Source organism: Podarcis bocagei (assembly GCF_964188305.1).
Source record: "Podarcis bocagei genome assembly, chromosome: 11".
NCBI lineage: Eukaryota > Metazoa > Chordata > Lepidosauria > Squamata > Lacertidae > Podarcis > Podarcis bocagei.
In genome coordinates, this window is record NC_138136.1 from 37,073,556 (window position 1) to 37,098,208 (window position 24,653).

At 41.0% G+C, this 24,653-nt stretch overlaps 1 protein-coding gene across 3 annotated transcripts in view; it reads right to left on the bottom strand.

Moving 5' to 3' along the window:
* The window catches only part of AP3B1 (adaptor related protein complex 3 subunit beta 1), a 161,606-nt gene that overhangs the window by 103,308 nt on the left and 33,645 nt on the right, over window positions 1–24,653 (bottom strand). For all 3 annotated transcript variants that reach the window (XM_081212701.1, XM_081212700.1, XM_081212702.1), the window contains exons 2-6: window positions 14,037–14,112; window positions 9,509–9,583; window positions 7,605–7,700; window positions 4,815–4,975; window positions 4,157–4,223 (exon numbers count right to left, since the gene is read on the bottom strand). In XM_081212701.1, the coding sequence (XP_081068827.1) occupies window positions 4,157–4,223; window positions 4,815–4,975; window positions 7,605–7,700; window positions 9,509–9,583; window positions 14,037–14,093 (456 nt within the window). In that variant the 5' untranslated portion in view covers window positions 14,094–14,112. The remainder of the gene's footprint in view (window positions 1–4,156; window positions 4,224–4,814; window positions 4,976–7,604; window positions 7,701–9,508; window positions 9,584–14,036; window positions 14,113–24,653) is intronic.

A 24,653-nucleotide genomic window follows, 5' to 3' on the forward strand; every position in this document is an offset into this window, starting at 1 on the left:
TTTAATGTACTTTTAATGCATGATGTGCTTTTAAATTTGAAATATACTAGCCAGTTAGTTATGATGGTTTGAGTAGTGCATGTTAAAAGTGTTATCTACCTCAGACTCTCACAGTGATGCTTAAAATCAAAACAAATTTTGGAGTGGGATCACTGAAGGACCCATAAGTCTTTGTCCATATAAAAAAATTATTAAATGTTCAGCCATAAATGAGTACTTATATCCACACTAGTGTTTGCAGACTACAGTATTGTCTATATATACCAGAGAAAGCAAGAGATCATATGCCACGGATGGCAAAAAATGAATATTTACTGTGCCATCCTCTTAAAACATATACAACAAATTCAAACTTTATCTGTCCCCTATAATAATATGTAGTACAAAAGGTACATATTAGCCACATACGCTCTCACGTTCCTCTGTCACAAAATTATATTACACCCTAAGATTGTTCAAAGATTAATGAGATTACCTTCCTGAATGATAAGCAGTGTGCCACTTTATTTCAGACAGCCTTAAAAAACCATTTTGAACCTTTTGATTTTTTTATCTACCAATTGTTGCTTGTACAAGAGTTAGCAAAAATACAAGTAGTACTGAAAATAATGCATCTCATTGCCCTGTCAGCTATCAGTTGCAAATATGACATAACCACTTGTCACTGTGTATTGCCTATTATCTCTTCCCACCCCTCCAGCAACTGCTTTAATAAAATTTTGTTTTGTTTCCACCACATGCTATGCAAAATAGCTACTATGATCAGGCTTCTGTATGAAGCAACTGATATGTATGCAGTTAAGCATGCATGTGAAGCCGCTTTCTGTAAGAAAATTAATGTCACCTTCTAGCAGAGCACTGGGGATCTGCATTTCAACCTCTAAAATTTCCCCAATGATTTAAAGTAAGCAATTAAATAGAAGTACAATTTATTGAAATGGCACTTTTGGAAAAATATTAAATACAACGATATTCACTTGTTAGAGTTTTCCCCTATTTTTTGGTTGACATTTGGTTTATTAGTATGCACCTACGATTACAACTGAAAGAAAACAGCTCAGAATATAGTCTTGCTATTATGCTAAACAAGTTCCAAGTCCTGTGGGGATTTCACAAATTACCAATAACTATAAACGTGACGTTGCATTTATTGTCTCCAGCCCTGCTATGTACTGGTACCTGCTGGTCCCAGCATGTATACAACTCATTCCATAAAAAAGGGAATTGATTATTTGTAAAGGACTAAAGAAAATGCATTATACTTACATTTATTTTCTATATCACATCACTTGTAGGAGAAAAATGTCTCATTGTTGACATTTACAATCTTTTTCTTTCTACAGTTTTTACAACTATTTACATTAGTTAACACTGCCATTAATTAATATTATCAAGATTACCTGACTACATATGAAAGTATGCAAGCTTTCATATAAAATAAAAATATTGCACTTAACAAACCTTAAATGTTGCATATATAAAAAAGAATTCTTTCTGTCCATTCCCCCTATTTACATTATCTAAACACATACATACACCAAGATCCCACAAACAACCTATAAACCTGCAATTATTTAGCTAAACATAAAAATTCGTAATCATTGTAGCTACAGGTGCTACTTCTCCACAAGAGTTTTAAGGGGAGCGAAATGAAGAATAGGTACTCCTCATTTGCCAATATTCAATTTAAATTTCATATTACCCTAAAATTAAGGCTACACACAGAAAGCTCAGAATGTTGCCTTTTGGCTAGCTAATTACCAGTTAGGCAGAAACTGACATTTCCAAGACTACTAATAGTAAACTAAGGCACTGTTCTTTCTACACCTTGAAAGAGGGTGTGCAAATTCAGTAAACACAGAGGTGGGGCAAAATCAATTTGTGTATTTAGAATGGCAGGTCTTTCACAAGGAGTAAGAATCTTCAGCATCCACTTTAAAAAGTTCATTGTATTTATGAAAAGATAGAGATATGAATATTAACTTATTTGTAACAACTCCATCATATAACACTCCATTCCACCCTCCACGCCAGAATTTACAAACATGTTCTGCGCTAAACATAAATGATTAACAGTAAGTTCTTTCCAATTCAAGCTATAATTTGAATTGATCTTGATTCTACATGTTTTTAGACAACAGCACACCTCAAAGCATATTTCCACTATGCTGGGACCTATCTAAATATTTGGGAAACAGCTGATGATCTTAGTTTATTAAATGTTCAATATCCCATAAAACATTGAATTAAAACAAAATGATTCAATCAAAACAAAAAACAAAACAAAACAAAAAAACAGTTTACAGTGACAGACATACTGAGATGAAAATTAAATAGTTTTTTTTGTGCAAGAAAAAATAAATCATACCTACAAAACTACCAATGAGCTCAACAAATTCAAATACAGCTTTCCATTTATGTATTTTTTATATTAAAGCAATAAACATGGTTCATTTGTCTTTCACTGGTTGCCACGTTTTTCTGTGCTGTTGCTATGAACTTCAGCCATTAGCTGCGCTCCAAGGTAAACTACATGAACCATCAACAAAAGTGACACCCAATCTATGGAGTTCATATTTTCTCCAGATTATCTATGCTAGTTGACAAGCTGGTAATGAAAAAAATCACACTAAGCAAATGGTTCCTCTAATAACAATAAATTTTCTATAAAATTATGAAGGGTACAAAATGTTTCCTTGCATCTATTTTGTCATGAATTCTAATTAACGTTGCAAAAACCTGAGAGTGCTGGGTCATCACAAGAAGTGTATCGAGGTTTGATTGATAATATGGTGCAAGTTGGCCTATGCTGCCAACATTTCCTTCTCTTAAATTAATGGCCATCCCACCTGCCCTAATCATACAGCCCAAATGATATTCCCCTTCTTATTTCAATTTTCTGGAAGCATGGAAGCTGGTAAAGATCAGTCATTTATCTTCTAATAGCTGGATAATAGATCTATCACAATACAGCATCTGCACAAACTCAAGTTATTTTCCCACCACAGCAGTAAAGCTTTTTATCAACATTGAATCAATAACTTTGGAAAATACTAGGTTACCCTTACATCTGTAATCTGAACGCCACACATTACTTCTAGCATATCTGTTAAATATGTTAAAAGAATGCACCTTACTTTGTTCCATTTTCCCAAAGGTAATATTCTAGTTTAGAACACATCAGTAATCTCATCACAAAGCCATCACCAATTCTTCAGCTCATTTTTAACAAGCAAATTATTTGACCTCCCAAGAGTCAGCTGCTACAGATAATCCTATCTAGCCTTCACAGGGCACACGGGCACTCAATTTGCTTCAAAAGAAAGCTGTATTTACACCCACAGCTGGAGACCTTAAAAGCCCTTTGAACACCAGTGAACTAAGAATCTGCTATAAAATAGCGGTGAGATTGTCATCCTTACTCCACAACTTTAACATTTTGTGTCTAAGGATGAAAGAAAACCATTTTGTTTCTATTCAAGATTCCAGGGAGCCAAAATATAACAAAGTCCATAGAATGGCAACTTGTTACTTTCCCAACATTCAACCTTGGATCATCCTAGGGACTCATATGACAATTTGGATCACAGTGAAACAGTGGCCAGAGTGTTTTCCCTAAAACTGTAAGAGGATGCCATTTTTCTTCTGACTCACACATGTCAATAATCATGGCACGCATTAACAATGAAGATGCTCTCCATACCAGACTGCATATCATGGTGTTATGTGTGGTCTATAAAGGCCAAATCTGCTAAGGAACTAATCTGAATACAGTAGCCTTCTCAGTAGCTACCTGGACATCTTTCAAAAGATGCTGTTGCTTCTAGAACTGGTTTCCAGCATTCACACTCAAACAGCTACACAGGGGGAAAGGAAGAAGAAACTTAATGACTGAGTTTTTATGGGTTTATTTACATAAGAATTGATCTTAAAATGTCTCTTCTTGGCCTCAGTCCTTTCAGAAAGGACTGTAATATAAACCAAAAAAATAAGTAAGGCACTGGTAACATGTTTCTCCACCCACAGTGCCAAATTGTGTCTTCTGCCTGTCTAGTCATTCTACCCTGTTCAGATTAAAGTTTAAAGTACCATAAAGTTACAGGTGAAAAGAAGAGTTTTGATTGCATTACAAAGAAGCTGAATCTGTATTACTTACAGTGCTCTTGTCTTTCAGAAGTTTCTCTATCACTTCAATTAACAGTTCTTTTTGCTCAGGATCAAGACTAAAAAGTGAACAAAAAGAATTCAGATTCTCTCATTTTAAGAGTGGAATTATGAATTTCACCAAGGCTTATTCAAGCTACTTCTTAATGAATGGGCTGCAAGTCCTGCACACCATCCTTTCAACCCTGCCCATGGAAATAAAATATTTAAAGTTCTATTAAGAATATCCGGTCAAGCTGTAGGCTTCATTTCTTTGTTTTGCTCAACAGACTATGTTTTAACGGTGTTTAGTGCTGTACTAGGTTCTTTCATGGATCTTCTATTTACGGTTGTGAAACGCTTTAAGGATTTTTTGATGGAAAGCAGTCTAAAAATTATTTTAAATACAACAAAAAATGTATGCAAAATGAAATCAAACAATTAATGGCAGGAGTTTATCTGACTAATGAAATAACTTTGATAAGTGCTGCAAATATACAGCACTGACTGGTCTTCACTCTGTTAATTCAGAACCTTTAGTCAAAGTTGTCTTGCTCATTTTATGCCCATTAGCAGGAAGCAGTTATCAAAAGCTGTAGCTAAACTTCATTATAACACACTCTACTGAGCACTAAATACCTATCTTCCATATTTATGGCTAGAGAACATACCTGTAAAGCTTTTGGATTGCATGGGCGGCATTTTTTCTAACGTAGGGTGATAAATCAGCTGATGCTTCTTTGATAGCAAGCATCATAATCGGAACAATAATTGGCACTCTGATGCTGGATAGAACTCTCAAAGCACTTGCACGGATTAACTGATTGGGATCCTAAAATAAAAATAAAATACCAATAGTCATTAGATAAATTCAAGCATATGCTCTTTTGTACTGGAGACTATTTTTTAAATGTCATTTTAAGTTCTTAGTTATAATTCAACACTTAGTCAAAATAGTCTCCAGTACAAAAGAGTGCCTTCCATTTATTGCTACTATTGTAAACAATAATTCTGCAGGCAAGTCATTGTCTGTTTTCCAAATGAAAACACCAAGATTAAGAGAATCATTTGCCCAGGACCAAAGTAGTCCATAGAAAGAGGGAAAACTGCAAGAGATATATCAAATGTTATACTGTATTGCAACAATGTTACTTTGTCAACCCAGGGAAATACCTCATAATTAAATTTAAAATCTTGATTTTGCTTTATGATGATAGTTAAATTGCTTGTTACTGTATTTAAAGGATCTAGGAGTAACATTGTATTGTAAATATTGTAACATTTTGTCTCTCTCTTTAGATTCCCTGCTGTTTGCACAGGACTCATACACAGTTCAAGCCTGTACACTACTCAAGTCTACATGTAAGAAATATTTCTCCATACTCTTAACACCACCAAAGTTGTTAAAAGCACCTGAGCTCACCCCAAAATCCAAACCCAAATTATGGGGAAAACTGCTCTAAAGCCTGAGACAGCCATGTCTGTAGCAGCCAAGGTTTACATTTCCCTTTTCTCATCTGGGCATGAAGCCCTTTTCAAGAAAGGCATGTTACCAAGTGATGAAGGCAGGATCTTTATAAAACGTGGATGCAAATCTGGTATGCTTTTAGACAGTATTCTGATAAAATAAAGAGAAGCGACAGCCAAAGTAGCGTAAAACATCAAAACTAAGGATTGCTGCCTGATAATAAGTGTTGGAAATGTAAAGAAACTGAAGGTACTTTCTACCACCTTTGGTGGACGTGCCCGAAGATTAAGGCTTTTTGGGAAATGATATATAATGAAATGAAAAAGGTACTTAAATGTACTTTCCCTAAGAAACCAGAGGCCTTTCTCTTGCGCATTGTCGGCCAATTGGTGTTAAAGAAAGACAGAATTTTTTTATGTAAGCTACAACAGCAGCAAGAATACTCATCGCAAAGTATTGGAAGACACAAGATCTACCCACTCTGGAAGAATGGCAGATGAAGGTGATAGACTACATGGGACTGGCTGAAATGACTGGCAGAATCCGTGACCAGGGGAAAGAGACGGCGGATGAAGATTGGAAGAAATTTAGAATTTATCTTAAGAAATATTGTAAAATTAATGAATGTTAAAATGTTGAAGTTTTAGACAAAAGGGGATTACAGCTGTAAAAGGTTAAGTAAAAGGGAAAAAAATAAGGGAAAATTCGATAAAAACAAGGGGTAGGATTTGTGGAAATAAATTTGGGAATTGGGATGCAGAAAGGGGAGGTATGGGGAAGTCGGTGAAGTAAGGTTTAAGAAAAAAGGATATGAAATTATACATGTTTGTTTATGTGTTTGTTTGTTTTGTATTGTGTTATGTTTGTGTTTATAAAAATTGTGAAAAACTAATATATATATATATATATATATATATATATATATATATATATATATATATATATATATATAAACTAAGGATTGCTTAGCTTGAATGTCAATACCAAGCAAGGCTTAAAAATGTTCAGGCACTGACTGCATAATTTCTAAGCTGCCCCCAAATCAGAACAGAATCAGTCAAACATGTGCTTCTGATCCTACCTTTTTAAACCTAAAACATCTCACTGCAGTAGCAAGATTTCATTTCCACATCCCCATGGTTCTGAGCCCATTATTGGGAAAGGCATGTGTAATCGGTATGAGTTACTCGTGCGTAAACTGGTGCCTTTCTCGGTTAATTTGCCTTGTTAAACCTTTCTGACTGCACAGCCCCTTCTCATCGTGGCTGCCTCAGTCACTGGCAGAATCCGTCAGTGGGCGTTTCTTGAACCTCTTCCAACATAAAAGTTGTTTGACACCCAGTCTCCTCCTCCTCTCACTGCGCGGGAGTCTTCTGCGCAGGGAAGGCATGGGTAGCGGAGGACCTGGGCTCTCCTCACTGATGTCCAGTGAAGAGTCCTGGAGCCCTCTCTCCAATTCCCCCGTCTGCCCCCCTTTATCCCTGGTGTTGCGCTGATTGGCTTCCCCCTCTACTGAGCTGTTTCTCCCCCTGCTGCTGGGTCCTTCGCCAGCATCATCTGGGAGCCTACCCTTCACCTCTCGCTCCGATGTCAGTTCCCTGACAGCATGTAAATGACACATCAGAGTTGAAGAACTTCATCTCTGCTACATAAACTGATTATCTTTTAAATTAGGAATGAGGGAAAGCAGTCTTTACAAAATTCACAAACTTTCTGCTTGTGTGTGACTAACATGACTAAACAAATGCATACTTGATATGCAAAACCAGAATATTTTCTAAGCAAAGCTGATCCCCCAAATGGAGTCTCTGTTTAATAACAGTAGCCATACCAAGTAGGCCAGCATCATCACCATAAGGTTCTAGGACATGTTAAATATTCCTCTACTCATTCTTAGCTAGTTAGTTTTTGCTTTCCCCAATAAAAATTATGTGTACCTTTGTAATGACAGACAACTTCCCAGGAAAACACTGCTAACTAGACATTTACTCACTTTCAGAGCACGCTGAAAGGTGCTAATTGATAGCAATGCCAGGTCCTGCTGCTCCTCTGCATAGCGCATCAGGTATACGTATACAAGTTTTTTAATCTGAAAAACAAATTAGTTCATAATAGTAAAAAACAAACTGGTAGCAGACCAGCATAAGATACAAACATGCAAATAAAATAAAGCACATAAGACTTAAAGAGGAGAGGGATAAAAGTTAATAGTTAAAAGTGGTTATAAACTTAAAGCAGATAGACACAAAAGACAAGCGGTTGAAAGGAACAATAAGGGAGGGAACGTGAAGCAGCACAGGTCTTGCATTCTGTTGTTGTAGTTGTTGAGGTTCATGATAGTCAAATCAGAATCATTTAATATAGTTCAGAATATACACTCTAACAGATGTCCAGGAAGAATTTTGCCTTCCAAACTTATTTTATGCAATGTGTATTTCTGAAGGGGCACAGTCATGAAGAATGGTCATTGTATCTTCCCTAGGACAACAGATTCACAGATTAAAGGCTTCCAAGCTCTAGTTTCATAAGTACTACAAATTAGTCAGTTTGATCTTGCTTAGCCTTAAAAAAAGTATGCTTTAGTTAAGTTCTAAATGAAGTCTGTGTACGTTTAACTAAGCACAGAAAAAATTGTTCTGAGTTACAAACTGACCATAAGGGTTTATATTGGAAACTCTGAAAACCCCTTAACTACAGCTGTGCTATAATTATTATCACTATATGAAGAAATATTTTTCTGCCCATTCTGCCAAAAAGCAAGATAATGAATCACAGAAGGTTAGGAGCCACTAAATTATTTGTTGTTCTACTATGAAGAAGCAGCAATCAACATTGACAACAAGAGGCCTTTGTAGTGAATGACTGCAGGTGTGCAGAGAAAGCCTACTTTCCTTGAAACCACTCTGAGACTAGAGGCAGGAGGACTTTGATTTCGTGCCTAGACCATTCTTTTATCATTTACCTTCATTCAATGTTACAGCACTCCTCCCTTTAAAACTAATAATAACAGTGCCATATTAGAGCTGAGGAACACAGGCAGATCTGTTTAATTAGTTTATCAATACAAGTATATCAAACTTCATGAGTTATTGACTAAACCTTTGATTATTTCTGTTCTACACCACCAATTGCTTTCTAGGTCACTTTTCTGCATCTTTTGACATGACACATATAACAAGACTAGGGCAGAATGCTCTTATGAAAATGAATTTTACTAGAACAACAAAACGTTTTTCACTACTTTTGAGGGCAAAAATTCCTTCCCACCCATGTCACATGCCCTCTGTATGATTCCAGTTTTTAAAAGGAATTCTAAGCTGGAACACCACCCATAGAAGAGAACGAGTGAACAAGCATGACCCATGCCCTGGTTCTATGTTGGCAGAGTACACAGCATCATTGGCAAGTATCCAAAAGGTCACTTTGCAAGCCTCAAATTACAACCAGCTCCCCTCCCAGCAGTAAAAATGCCATTCAGAATGCACTGAAACAGTGCAGTTGTTTTATTTCTATTGCTACAGCACTGTAAAGAAATAAAACATGCAGAAACATGAGGCCTGCTATAAAATATAAGTATTCTAACATTATGCAGTCTTTTGCTAGTTATTGTAGAAAAGCGCCAGAGGTTAATTTTATTTTATTCAAAGTTCTTGGATCCAATGATACATGCCCAGTATGTGTCCAGCACATTGTTCACTTAACAAGTATTTCACCACTTTACTATGTACCAAACAAATTCTGAATACAGTACATGATTTCCTCTATTTCAGCATACAGTTAAATCTACAAGTATTTTTAACAGTGAACTCTGATAAAAAAACACTTTCATGGGTAGAATTGAAAATATTTACATTATAAAAGAATAAAATTGCAAGGGTATAAGCTTTGTTATCATACCTCAATATTTTTACTCGCTACATTCTTCACTACAGAAGGAAACAATTCAGATGCATTCTTCCCTCTGGCAATCATCTTGGAACAGAAAATAAAACATTTATTATAGTATCATAGAATTGGAAGGGACCCAAGGGTTATCTAGTCCAACCACCTGCAATGCATAAATAATTATATTATAACAATTATATTTCTGCAATGCAGAAAAATTATAGCACACTATTTTCAAATAAAGTTCATGATTATGCTATTAGGGACTTAAATTAAGTTACTATATTTCACTTCTGAAATTCTTCAGAGCATCTTCATCTTTAAAGGCAGTTAAATGTGTCCTTTAAAATATCGCAAGTTGTCTACTAGATAGCCACGCAACTATTTTTTTTTTTTACAATCTGAAAAGTGTATGAAAGATTTACAAAACACAAGCAGTTTTGGTATTTATTGGGCAAGAAAGTAACAAACAGAAAAGGAAGGCAAATCAGAACACTCTTGGCATTTCTATTCAACTGTATTAGTCATTCTCTGCCAGGATATCCTGTGAATTTTTGCTCTGATACATACCTAGCTAAATTAAGATAGAAACTGACAGGACAATCCTAAGAATGCTTACTCAGAAAATCCACTGATTTCAGAATTACTTCTAGGTAAATGTTTACCGGATTGCAGCCTAATTTTACCATTTCCAGAATTAATGCTTTCCCCACTAACAGGTCTCAGATAATTTGGCTGAGCAGTTTAATACGACAACATATGAAAAAAGTTTCAGGCATATTTATAAACACACACAATTTGTTGTGATGGTATATTTGGAATATCACTAGCTTTAATATATATCATGGAAATTCACATGTATCTTGCATTATTTAACTGACCAACCATAATAGCTGCAGTGTACCATGTAAATATGTATTTAGGATCTTTTTAAAGTGTATTTTGTCTCATTAAGTCATAATGATCAGTGTAAATCCTCCTTTGTTCATGGCTCATTAACCCAAGAGAACATAATGGGTCTTTCAAAGACCAAGATATCATTTCAGTTTAGCAGCTTTAAATAGCCTGAATGTTAAAAGCTTTGGTACTGCATATTATATAGAATGAGAGGTTAAGAGTTTGCGATCAGGAAAGTTTCTTTGCTAACCTGTTGCAGTTCACAACACAGTAAAATTCTGGCTATCGTAACCAGTGCTTTACAAATTACCCTTTACAACAGCAATGCAACTGCTCAGCCTAGCTGTAATAGTGTGAGTGTATAATCTATGCTGGAGTCTGAAGCTTTAGCTCCGTCATACTATAAATCTGGGTACTATTCTCTCACTATAACATTAAGCAATCTCTCCATTGGCTTATTTACAACATAAACTCACAGTTCATTATCTACTTTCAGGGTATGACAGGGTGGACTGATTTAAATCAATGAGATTTCAACCAGATACACACCCTTAAAAGGGAAAGATTTGAATTATTGGTTTAAATCAAGTTTTCTATTTTGAAACTTATGGTATTTCCTAAAGAAGAATAGAGTAGTTAATCAGCTTTCTGTACCACTTAAAGCAATCACAATCCAGAACCAGATTACTATGGCCACGAGGTCCCATGCACCTGTAAACTGGCAGAAGAAACAAAGTGCCTAGTAGCTAAGCAGATTTACATGTCCCAATTACAGAACCAAAATGCTGTTAGTATTGTGGACTTTAAAATGTACTCCATTCCAAGGATATAGGTTGCATTTAATCTTAGTAAATACAAATGGAAGTTCCTCACTGGTGAGGGTGGTACATACTCATGTCATTTATTTCTGGGCTGGTAGTTCCAAATCATGCCTTACCGTGCTCAAGTCTGTCAGAGGCAACTTTGGTTTGTGAGAAATTGGGTGTACTAGTGGGCTGCATCATACTTTGATCAGGTAGAATACTACCTACACATTTTTCCGTCTTGGTAAGCCAATTGGCAAGAGGCTTCTTTGTATCATTTGTTAAAGAGAGAGAGAGAGAGAGAGAGAGAGAGAGAGAGAGACAAGAATCCACAGGATCTGCAGGCCCAATTTAAAATTCCTCCTCTTTGCCACAGGCTCATTGGGTACATTACTCTGCTGCACTGTCAATCAAAGGGTTAGTCAGCTAGCCATGACTCACAGCAGAAATAAAACTACAGTCCAGTAGCAATTTAAAGGCTAGCAAATGTCTTACTGGATAAGCATTCATGGATTAGCAAGAATGATGGACTTGAGCCCCCAAAAGGTTATGCCTTAATAAATGTGTTAGTCTTAAAGGGGCTGGTACAGTTCTTTTTGCTGCTTTACTCAAATTGCACTGTGGTCTACTTCTTAAGTTTTTTGACAGAACAAAATAATACAAAACCCTTTGACAAACTAAAAATGCTATTGCAAAAAGGAGATTGGTGCCCGGGATGTTTCAGTTAAGAACTCCATGTGTAACAGTGCATATGCAGTATGGGAGCATGGATTGCACCCTGCCAGCACTACCCACACAGGCAATCCTGTCACAGCAAATAGCCGCATATTGGATTTGTGGACAACCTGCATGAAACTTTCATTGTTTGTAGCCCTGAATATCTTGGTTACATGCGAGAGGCTTTTCTCTTTAAGGTTTTTTCATGATTTCAAATCTCTCTCTCTCCCTCCCCATCCCCTTGTTCAAAATTAGGGGTAGGCAGGCAGGGCAGTCTTTTTATTATTGTTGGTGTTTAACAGCATTATGTTTAGATCTGTCTTTCCTCCAAAGATCAAGGTGGTATTCATGGATCTCCTTTTCTCCATGTTATCCCCGCAATAGCCTTGAGGGTAGGTTAGACTGACTGGCCCAAGGTCACACAGTGCATTTCATGAATGAGTTTTACCTTTGTCTCACAGATGCTAGTCCACTTAATATCCCATCATTTTATTCCACATTCTTAAAAAATGGTGTAGAAGTGAATAAGCAAAGAGGGAAACAATCTTTTCCCAGAGGTCTGGAAGTTCATGTGGGCCCTTGTTAACAGTCCAGTGGTACTTCTGAGTAATGTACAGTTATTGTGACATGAACCAACATTATGAGGGGGAACCCCTGCAATGATTAGCACTTAACTAAACTGAAAAGTGTTTTACCTAGGTTCAGAAGGGATTCCTAGTCATAGTTGTGTATTTTCTGCCTCCACATCAGTGTTAGAATTCTATCAGTTATATTTTATCTTTACAATCTGAATGAATTTCAAGAACCAAAATGCTTTTTCTGTGCAGCCTCAGCAGGAGCAGTCACCATAAAAAAAGAAGAGGTAGGATTAGGCCAATATATATGTGGATTGTCTCTGGATCAAATGACTTTTCTTCTTTAATTTCTCAAAGTTCTTAACCTAACTCAAGGTTGTCATCTGAACTAGCCAGGTGTTTAACTGATAATCAATCACAGTCAGTCCATCACATAAAAAAGAGACTTTAGAGCTGTCTTACCCAAAAACGACAACTAGATATTCTGTTTTGGTGACTGTAAACTTGGTTTAAGGAGCCATTTGGCACCTAGCATATATGAGTTTCGAACACTGTTCCATGTGTTTTGATTCTCTCCCTATCCTCTTCTTCCATAGAGAAATAGTGAGCACTTGATCCCAGGGTCCCCTCAGCTAGGTCCACCTGCCATAGAATACTTTGGACTTCTGAGAGGAGTTTGATATAGCAGAAGGGGTGGTGGAAGAGATGGTGGTAACGTCTTGTTGCACATCACCTTGGATATACTCAAGTAGCTTTTAGATTCCAGATTGTGAACTAGATCCATGCTAGCCTGTCCTTAGTAATCAGAAAAGTAGGGGAGGGGAGAGATTTCAAATAACCACTGAAATGGAAACATTCAAACTTATTATGTCCATATCCAAGGTGCTGAAGCTACAAGCGTCTAACTCTCAAAATAATATAGTCTGTTGTGTGTATATATGCTATTACTAAGGTGCACAAAACACATGTTCATTGTTTTCCTGAATAAAAGGTAAAGGTACCCCTGCCTGTACGGGCCAGTTGTGACCGACTCTAGGGTTGCGCGCTCATCTCGCTCAAGAGGCCGAGAGCCGGCGCCGTCCGAAGACACTTCCGGGTCACGTGGCCAGCGTGATGAAGCTGCAACTGGCGAGCCAGCACCAGAGCAGCGCACGGAGACGCCGTTTACCTTCCCGCTATAAAGCGGTACCTATTTATCTACTTGCACTTAGGGGTGCTTTCGAACTGCTAGGTGGGCAGGAGCTGGGACCGAACGACGGAAGCTCACCCCGCCGCGGGGATTCAAACCGCCGACCTTACGGTCAGCAAGTCCTAGGCACTGAGGTTTTACCCACAGCGCCACTCGCGTCCCTTTACTGAATAAATTAATGCTAATAAGGACAAAAAATACATAGTAAAGCCAACAGCTTTTTTTTAAAAAAAAAAACTAGTTTCAGACTAACTCTGAGAAACTTAAATTTGTGTGTGCGTGCACGTGTGTATTCAATGCATGAAGAAAGACAACTTTCAGAGCTGCCAACATTATATGCACATTAAAATCTAACATACCCCAACAATCCTTTTCATAGCATCCAGCTTAGCAGAATCTTTGCTGCTTTCCAACATTTGCTTCAAATCTTCATTTCTATGAAAGGAAGAGAAATAATGAGTTGTCATTTGTATCACAACCTACTAATGAGGATACAAAAAAGTGTTCCAACATGCCCCAGAACTTCAAATTTTGCAACAATGCTGCTAATTGTTTTTTAAAGAGGGAGGATGCTGGAAATTAAAATGTTGCATAAATATATCCATCAGGGTGGGGAGGGGACTGAGAAGGCATAAATAAAATAACGTGTTCTGAAGGCTGAGGATAATCAATTTAAGTAGCAGTATGGGAGGAACATTTTGTTTGGGGTGTCAAGCTATTGGAATCATTTCATAGAAAATCTCATACTAACAATCAAACACTTTATGAATTGTAATTGCTACTGATTTTACCAAAGGTGGCAATGAAAGTTTGGCTTTAAAATACACACAAGAATATACTGGTGGTGGAGACCTAACTCCAAGTCAGCACGTTTCAAGACATGGACTGGCTTAATTTTTACAATGTTTCCAAAGAAAATGCGAAAGGAAGAACAATGAATTGTCTCAATGTGGCAACTGTGGGTAATTTTCTTCTTCTTCATCTAGGTACACACTGGGATAGCTGAAATTCATAAGAAATAGTATGTGGGAAGCCTTCTCTCTTTTTAGTAACATAAAATAAGTTGAAAATACCCTTTAATGTGAGTCTATGTAACATTTAGACAATCATTGTTGCACTCACACATTAACAGAAAAAAAGAGATACTACTGGGGAGGGGAGGTGACAGGAAGAGGTTTTTTAAAACTGCCAATCCCTTCTTCACTGAGGAAACAATGCCATGTCCCTCTATGGGCATATAGTAGTACATTTATTTAGGGCCGGAATCCAAAGACTTAGTTTAGGCTGAAATCTTATACACTTTCTGGCCTGAGTAGATGTGTACATGTCAGGGAACTGCCATCAGAGCATCAGGTGGTGGAGGGACTCAGGCAGGATGAAAGAGACTCAACTGCTGAAGCAGGGACCAGCAGGGGGAGGAGTGGGTCTCTGAGGGAATGCGAGCAGGAGGGAGGGCTCAGGGAGGCTTCCAGCGAGAACAGTGGGGAGGTATCGGAGTCTCCCATAGGGAGACCCATACCTCGCAGGAAACTGTCACGCCGTGAGTCCAGGAGACGCGTTTCCGTTAAGGAACTTCTTTGCTGGAAACGCTTCCGCAGACAGCCACTGTCGGACTCTACTAGTGACTAGAGCAGACATGTCTGAGGAGCTCCGTCACACACGGAGGTTTGTGGGGGCGCACAAACTCTGAGGGAGCACGTTTTCACGCACAAGCAGCTAATCAAACCCTCACAGCAGTCCGACAGTCTTTGTACGCTGCCTGTGCAAGAGAAGGCATCATGAGCGAACCAACCGGAACCGGAGGAGCAGGGGCTGGAGCTGGTCCAAGCTTGGAAGATAGATACCGAGCGTTGGAGGTTCAACTGGCCCTGCAGACGGCGAGGCTGGAGGAGAGAAGGGCTCAGGATGCAGACAAGAAGGGGAGAGCCACTCAATTCCCCAGAAAGGTACCAGGATTGGTGCAGAAATTTGGGGGGGACCCCAAGGACTACCATGCTTTTAGGACAGAGATGCAATATGCCCTTAATGTGCAGTTCGATGAGTTCCCTGATGAGGAATCGCGAGTTGCTTTTGTAATTGGGCATCTTGAGAAAGGGGCTAGAGACTGGGTTCGACCCCTAATGGCAACGCACAATGACATACTAAAGGACACAATGAAGTTCTTTCGTGCAATGGATATCATGTTTTCCAGCGATATTGAGGAAGGGGTGGTGCGCAGACAGCTAATGGCTTGTAAGCAGGGGAGTCGATCTGTCCGTGAATATTGGACTGAGTTTACCATGCTGATTCACAGACTGAGTTGGGATTTATCGGCGGCACCCGTTCAAATGCTATTTGAAGAAGGTCTTTCTTCGGGGGTGAAAGACGAGCTGGCACGGAGCCCCAGGGCGGAGTCTATGGATCAGCTGACCAAATCTGCGCTGACCATAGGAGCGCGGCAGGAGGCAAGAGCCTTGGAGAGGCGGGAAGGGAGAGGGGAACGTTGGAAGGAGTTCCGCATTCCAGACATTCCTGAGCCAGCTTTCCCGCCGGCAGAGCCGATGGAAATCGGAACAGCGCGCGCGCGCGCATTTTCAAAAACCAGCGAGGGAGTTAAGAAGGAGGGAAAGGGCCCCCGGAAATGCTATCTCTGCCAACAGCCAGGCCACTTTGCCAGAGTCTGCCCCCAGAGGAAGGAATGGCAAGGGATGGTGGGAGCTGTTGAGGGGGGAGAAGAAGGGGGAGCGGAGCAGGTAAAAGCCAACGCCTGGTTGCCACAATTGGGGCACTGCAGCCAGGCCAAAGAGCAGTGAAAGTGCCCGTGCCAGAAGCTCCTCGACCTGCTCTAGTGATTGAAGTGTCGCTAGAGCTGCAGAATGGGCACCCCCTAAAAATAAAGGCGCTATTGGACTCAGGCAGCTCCTGCAATTTTATGAGCAAGGAGTTTGCTGCTGAACACCAGATACAGACCATCCCTTTAAGCAACCCCCTGCAGGTGACCACGATTGATGGCAGGGAGTTGTTGGGAGGAGGAGTCCGCTTGCAGACTGTCCCAATGATAATGAGGGTGGCAAGGCACACAGAACTGATAGCGTTTAATGTGGCCACCCTGGGAGGCGCTCCCATTATTTTGGGAATGAGCTGGCTAGCTCTACATGATCCGCTGGTTGGCTGGCATCAAAGAGTGGTGTCCTTTGGTTCAGCACATTGCCTAGAACACTGCAAAGGGGAGAAGGGTTCAGTAGGGGCCCAAGCCACCCTAGCAGGGACTGAAGTAATGGGGAAGGTGAAGGTACCACCACAGTATGCAGATCTCAGCGACGTGTTCAGCGAGAAGGAAGCTGACCAACTACCACCTCATAGACCCTTTGATTGTCAGATCAATTTACTCCCTGGAGCACAGCTTCCCGTGGGCAAGTTGTATGCCATGTCAGACAGGGAAATGCAGGAGTTGCGAGGGTTCATTGACAAGAACCTGAAGAGAGGCTTCATCAGAGAGTCCAAAGCAGCAGGGGGGAGCCCAGTGTTCTTTGTGGACAAAAAAAATGCGGACAAGCCGAGACTTGTATGTGATTTTAGGCGGCTGAATGCAGTGACTGAACCGGTGGCGTTCCCTATGCCCAGAATTGATGATATTTTGACCATGGTGAGGAAGGGAAAGATTTTCACAAAGCTGGATCTAAGGGGGGCGTACAACCTGATACGCATAAGGAAAGGGGATGAATGGAAAACCACCATGTTTACCCCTTTGGGGGCGTTTGAATACCTCGTTATGCCATTTGGATTACAAGCAGGCTCCGCGTGTTTTCAATCTTTTATGAACCACGTGCTGGGTCCTTTGCTCTACAAGAATTGCGTTGCCTTTCTAGATGATGTGTTGGTGTATTCTGAGAATGAGGAGCAACATGTGAGAGACGTCAGAGAAGTGTTGAGCAGACTGCAAGCCAACAGGCTGTGGGTCAAACTGGAGAAGTGTCGGTTCCATACCAAGGAGGTGGAATTCCTGGGGTACCGCCTGTCAGACAAGGGATTGGCCATGGATCCCGGCAAGGTACAGGCAGTGCTGGAATGGAAAACACCCAAAACCAAGAAGGATGTGCAGAGGTTCCTAGGGTTTGGAAACTTTTATCGTAAGTTCATCCGCAACTTCGCCCATCTGACGGCGCCCATCACTGACTGTCTCAGCAGTAAGAAGAAGTTTGTATGGACGGCGGAGGCGGAGCGAGCGTTTGAGGAACTGAAAAGGGCCTTCGCCTCTGAAGAACAACTTCTGCATGTGGATTTACGAAAGAAGCTAAGGGTTGAAACAGACGCATCTGACAGAGCCATAGGGGCGGTGCTTCTTCTGCAGCCGGGGAAGGAGGAGTCGGAGTGGCGTCCGTGTGCCTTCTTCTCGCGGAAGCTGAACAAATCCGAGAGGAACTACACGGTGTACGACCGAGAACTGCTTGCTATTCATGAGGCGTTCCGGAGATGGAGGCATCTGCTAGTTGGTGCACAACATAAAGTGCAAGTGTGCACGGACCATAAAAATCTAGAGTACTGGAGAACGGCGCGAGTGCTCAACCAAAGGCAGTTGAGATGGGCCCAAGAGTTCTCCAAATTTAACTTTGAGATTTGTTATGTGCCAGGCCCAGAGAATGTTAGGGCGGACGCTCTCTCACGCAAACCTGAATATTTGGAGGGGGAGGGAGCACCCGAAGAAACCCATATCATTCCAGAGGACCGCTGGGTGTGTGGGGGGACTTTGGTGGGGCAAAGGGAATTGGTAGAGGGTACGGTGCAGGATGCATACGCCCAGGGGAAACTCAGGGATCTCAGAGGGGAGGAAGACAAACCCGGTGGTTTTGAGGAGAGAAATGGGGCATTGTATTATAAGGGAGCGTTATATATACCTGAAGGGGAATTGAGGGAGAAAGTACTCAAGCAGCTGCACGATAGCCCCACAGCAGGGCACTTTGGGCAACACAAAACCATGTGGCTGGTTACCAGGGAATTTTGGTGGCCCAAGGTCAGGGAAGATGTGCGGGAGTATGTGAGAGGGTGTGAACAATGCCAAAGAGCCAAGGGGGAGAGGCAGGCGCCGGCTGGTTTATTAGAACCACTGCCCACACCTGAGAGACCGTGGGAAGCAGTGGCAATAGATTTCATGACTGATCTGCCAAGGTCTAGAGGGAAAACAGCCATCATGGTTGTAGTAGACCTGTTAACTAAAATGGCCCACTTCATAGCCTGCTCACATGCGGTTACAGCAGAAGAAACCGCCAAATTGTTTGTAGAGAATGTGTTTAGGTTGCATGGCGCCCCCTTGAGGGTGGTTTCAGACCGAGGGAAACAATTTACTTCCAGGTTCTGGAGGAAGCTCATGAGCTTACTGCATGTAGAGGTTAATTTCTCGACGGCCCGTCATCCTGAAACCAACGGGCAGGCGGAAAGAGCAAATGGGGTTCTCCAACAATATTTGAGGTGTTATGTTAATGACAGAGAGAATGATTGGGTGGAGAAGCTGGCGTTGGCAGAATTTGCCTACAACAATGCAGAGAACGTGTCCACGGGGATGAGCCCCTTTTTGGCTAATCACGGGTGCCATCCCAGAGCCTTCCCTGGGGGGGAGGGGGAGAACTGGAGCGTTCCAGCTGCAGAACAGTTCGTGGAAGAAATGGAAGCGATCCATCGCCAGCTCCAACTCAACTTAAACAGGGCTAAGGAGGAATATAAGAGGCAAGCAGACAAAAACAGAAGGGAAGGTGAAAGCATCAGGGTGGGGGACCAGGTGTGGCTGTCAACCCAAGGGTTGCCATTCAAAGGAGGTTGTAAGAAATTAAGACCCAAAAGGCTGGGTCCGTTTGAAGTCATACAGCAGGTCAATCCAGTGGCTTTCAGGCTCCGGTTACCGAACCACATGAAGCTGCACCCAGTTTTTCACAGGTCGTTGCTGTCACCGTATAGAGGAGACAGTGAGGGGAGGGTCACTAGGGGACCAGCAATGGAGGAGAAGGAACACAGCTACCATGTAGCGGAGATCCTCGATTCCAGGTGGAAGGGAGATCAAGTAGAGTATTTGGTAATGTGGGAAGGGGAACCGGAGTCGGAAAACACCTGGGTTAGGGCAGAGGATGTCAATGACGAGGTTTTAATAGAGACTTTTCATCAGAGGTTCCCACGTAAACCTCAGCCTGTAGCGAGGTTCCGAAGGGAATACTTTGCCACCACCGACGAGGAAGAGGAGTTGGAGGGGTTCCCAGATTCTGAAGAGGAGGAGGATTCAGCTGGCCAGGACGACGATCGATGGAGAGAATTGTTCGAGACGTCAGAAGATGAGGAAGATTCGTTTCGGGGTTTTAGCCCTTCACCTCCCAGGGGGGAGGAATTGGGAGGGGGTGAGGGGGGCCCTGGAGGGGAGGTGGATGTCAGGGAACTGCCATCAGAGCATCAGGTGGTGGAGGGACTCAGGCAGGATGAAAGAGACTCAACTGCTGAAGCAGGGACCAGCAGGGGGAGGAGTGGGTCTCTGAGGGAATGCGAGCAGGAGGGAGGGCTCAGGGAGGCTTCCAGCGAGAACAGTGGGGAGGTATCGGAGTCTCCCATAGGGAGACCCATACCTCGCAGGAAACTGTCACGCCGTGAGTCCAGGAGACGCGTTTCCGTTAAGGAACTTCTTTGCTGGAAACGCTTCCGCAGACAGCCACTGTCGGACTCTACTAGTGACTAGAGCAGACATGTCTGAGGAGCTCCGTCACACACGGAGGTTTGTGGGGGCGCACAAACTCTGAGGGAGCACGTTTTCACGCACAAGCAGCTAATCAAACCCTCACAGTACATAATTCTTCTCTTAGAGACAAAACACTTGCATGAGTTTGTTTAAAAACAAAACAAAACTTCCCTCATCCCCGAATTTCCTTAACATTCTGTGAAGTGTCTCACTTTTAAATGAAGTTTACCATGTGGGACTGCTATATGAAAAGCTCAAATATATTTCCTGCAACTTGTTCAAGGTGTCAGATCTTTTATGATTCTGGCTACTCTGTTTAGAAAGTATTCCAGGTACTTTCCAGGTACAGTTAGCCCACTGTAAGATTAGATGAACAAATGCTACACACACTTAGGAGGCCAGTTTGCTATTACATTTATGATTGAGCTGATTTCGCCTCTGCGTATCATCATCAATGAGATAAGTACGAAAAATGCAGAAATTATCACTTCATTAAAAATTGTGGCATTTTCTATGTTATCCTTAAAAAGCATTAAAAAAATTCTGTAAGAGATTTAAAACAACAGAACATGAATTGCTACTTCAAACAAACTCTCGCCTAAAAATAAAGGAATTAATTTAGCTTGTACTAAACAGCACTTCAGTGCTGATCTAAGTCTCTTGGCGACATGCTCAATTAAATAAGAAGGAGTTTTTTTTAGTGCACAATAACAATACATTGTTACAGCTCAGATAGTTAAAATATAACATTCACAGTATAATATTGATTATTAGTCATTCTGCACTGTATGAAAAGTAGATCACAAAAGACAGGTGAGCAACAGCAAGTTTACCAATACTTACAAAACAAGGTTTTCCTCACATGGCTCAAAAGTACTAGTAATCCCACTCTCTTCTATACTAGGATCTGGTTTTAAGGTAACTTCTAGGGATGCTGCTTTTTCAAGAATAAATCTAATATTGCAACTAGAACTACTCATTTTAGCCAATGAAGAGTCTTGCTCCACTTCTTCTAACTCAGGAAAAAGAATTAAGTGCACTGGTAACCAGACCTTATCAGGATCAAGATTGCAGTGTGGTTTGAAAAAACCTATGAGGTAACAGGATACCCACTCCCTTCACTTGAAGAAAATGCCTACTGTATAAAAGGTCATTTCCTTTTACAGAAATACATCTTACCAGCCAACTTCAACAAACAATCTTATTATATTGCCTGCTTGCTTTAGCTTAACAAGAATTATGGAACATACCAGGAATTTTATATAGCTGTAAAAATGAAATCACATGCAACAGATCCCTCATAATGTCTATGCTGAATTCTAAAAATCAATGCAAAATTATATGATTTTGGCCTTGTTTCCGAAGCCTCTTTATAAATATTACCTTTCTGACAAAGGGCCAAACTAAACGAAAATTAGATTTCAGGTTCTCTTCATAGTTGAAGACCTAATTTACACTGGATTGGAAGCCAACATCCTTCTAGACCATGGGTAGGCAAACTAAGGCCCAGGGGCAGGATGTGGGCCAATTGCCTTCTAAATCTGGCCCGCGGACAGTCCGGGAATCAGCGTATTTTTACATGAGTAGAATGTGTCCTTTTATTTAAAACACATCTCTGGGTTATTCGTGGGGCATAGGAATTTGTTCATTATTATTTTTCCCCAAAATATAGTCTGGCTCCCCACAAGGTCTGAGGGACAGTGGACTGGCCCTCTGCTGAAAAAGTTTGCTGACCCCTGTTCTAGACCGTCTAGAGCAGCCTTTCTCAACCTGTGGGTCCCCAGATGTTGTTGAACTACAACTCCCATCACCCCTAGCTAGCAAGGCCAGAGCCCAGCTAGCAAGGCCAAGTCAGCACAGGAACAATTAATTTCAATGAACATTGAACTATTTTCTAAATGTTAGGCATGTCAAAAGAATGTCACAACCAGCACAGGGACTCTTCACTAACAGACCTGGAGAATCACAGTGTTATTTACATATTTTACACTTACTGCACTAAAAATATTTCCCCACACCCCAAATAAGGTCTGACATTTTATTTATGCAATAAAAATAGCATTCTGCCAAAGTATTGATAGCTTGCAGCAATGCTACACAGATTAAACAAAGCAAGATTCTAAACTTCTAAAATATAATTAATGCCATCCCTCACCCTTGGGATATGCCCCAGTGTGTACATTTTCAAAACATATTCACAATGTGTATAAAATATTTCAAGCTTCAAAGCACACTTTCTGCCATCACTTTATACCACAGCTGTTTGAGTGACATCTTGTGGCATGATTTCGACATTACCATATTCAGCACTAACAAATTCATTTTATTTATATATTTTATTGGCTTTTTATCCCACCTTTCTAAAATATACAGAGGGCAACCTATAAATGTTAGAATAGTAAAACAGAGCCCTAAGAACAAAACCAGCAGCAGTAACCATTGTAAGCTGCTGCTCATCCTTAAACATTCTAAACATCCTTCAGAAATACAAATTTAGAGAGACATGCCTTTTTAGGGAGGCCCTTCAGAATTCTTGGTGCCACAGCGGATGAGGCCCCATCTATGATACCCACTTGCCACCTGTGATGAACCAGAGATACCTGGAGAAAGGCCTCTAAAGTGCAACAGAGCTCCTGGAGAAGGAGAGTAACTCTGGTTCCACATTATAGAAGACTTAAAAAAAAAAAAAAAACATTGCTTCAAATTGGACCTGGAAGCAAATTTTAGCAAGAGAAACAGATAAAAGTTTTTTGTGAGATAAGATGTGCCATGTAGGCAACCATATTCTGAATCAACTGAATTTTCCAAATTGGCACCAAGGGCAGCCCATTATATAAAACATATTATAGTAATTTAACCCTTAAGTGACTAGAGATCTGGCTGTCCCAGGAAAAGATACAGCCAGTATATAAGACACAGCTGGAAAAAGGCATTCTTGGCCACTAGCACCACCTGGGCATCAATCTCAGGAACTGCTGCAGCCTTATCCAATATAGGATGCCCACTCCAAGATTACCAGAACCCCTAAGAAACAGTACTTCCAATTTGTCTGGATTCAGCTTTTTAAAAGATGCTTTATTTGGACAACTACCTCTTCATAGATCACTGCCTTGTGGTGGCGAAGAACTTGAATAACTCAGAGAAGCTATGAGCTATGCCGTGCAGGGTCACCCAAGATGGACAGGTCATAGTGGAGAGTTTTGATCAAACGTGATCCACCTGGACCAGCAACCGGCAAGCCACTCAAGTATCCCTGCCAAGAAAACTCCATGGACAAAGTCAATAGGAAGATGAGCCCCTCAGGTCAGAAGGCGTCCAACATGCTACTGAGGAAGAGCGGAGGACAAGTACAATGAGATTCAGAGCTGATGAAGTGGCTGGGCCAAAGCCGAAAGGTCGCTCAGTTGCGGATATGCCTGGAAGCGAAAGGAAAGTCCAATGCTGTAAAGAAAAATATTGCATAGGAACCTGGAATGTAAGAACCATGAACCTTGGTAAGCTGGATGTGGTCAAAAATGAGATGGCAAGAATAAATATTGACATCCTGGGCATCAGTGAACTAAAATGGACGGGAATGGGCAAATTCAGTTCGGATTAGCATCATATCTACTACTGTGGGCAAGAATCCCGTAAAAAAATTGGAGTGGCTCTCATAGTCAACAAAAAAGTGGCGAAAGCAGTATTGGGATGCAATCTCAAAAACGATAGAATGATCTCAATACAAGTCCAAGGCAGACCTTTTAACATCACAGTAATCCAAGTTTATGCACCAACTACTGGTGCTGAATAAACTGAAACTGACCAATTCTATGAAGACTTACAACACCTTCTAGAAATGACACCAAAGAAGGATGTTCTTCTCATTATAGGGGATTGGAATGCTAAAGTAGGGAGTCAAGAGATAAAGCTGAGACTCCAATACTTTGGCCACCTCATGAGAAGACAAGACTCCGTGGAAAAGACCCTGATGTTGGGAAAGATTGAGGGCACAAGGAGAAGGGGACGACAGAGGACGAGATGGTTGGACAGTGTTCTCGAAGCTACGAACATGAGTTTGACCAAACTGCGGGAGGCAGTGGAAGACAGGAGTGCCTGGCATGCTCTGGTCCACGGGGTCACAAAGAGTCGGACTAAACAACAACCACCTCTTGGTAAAAATAAAAGATTTCTTTAGATGCAATACTTGAAAAAGAGTGAAAAGCCAGTCAAAAAATGCTGTCATAGAATGAGGAATCCTCTGAAATAGCATATTGGTGTGAGGCAATGCAAGGGAAAGAAGGGGGCG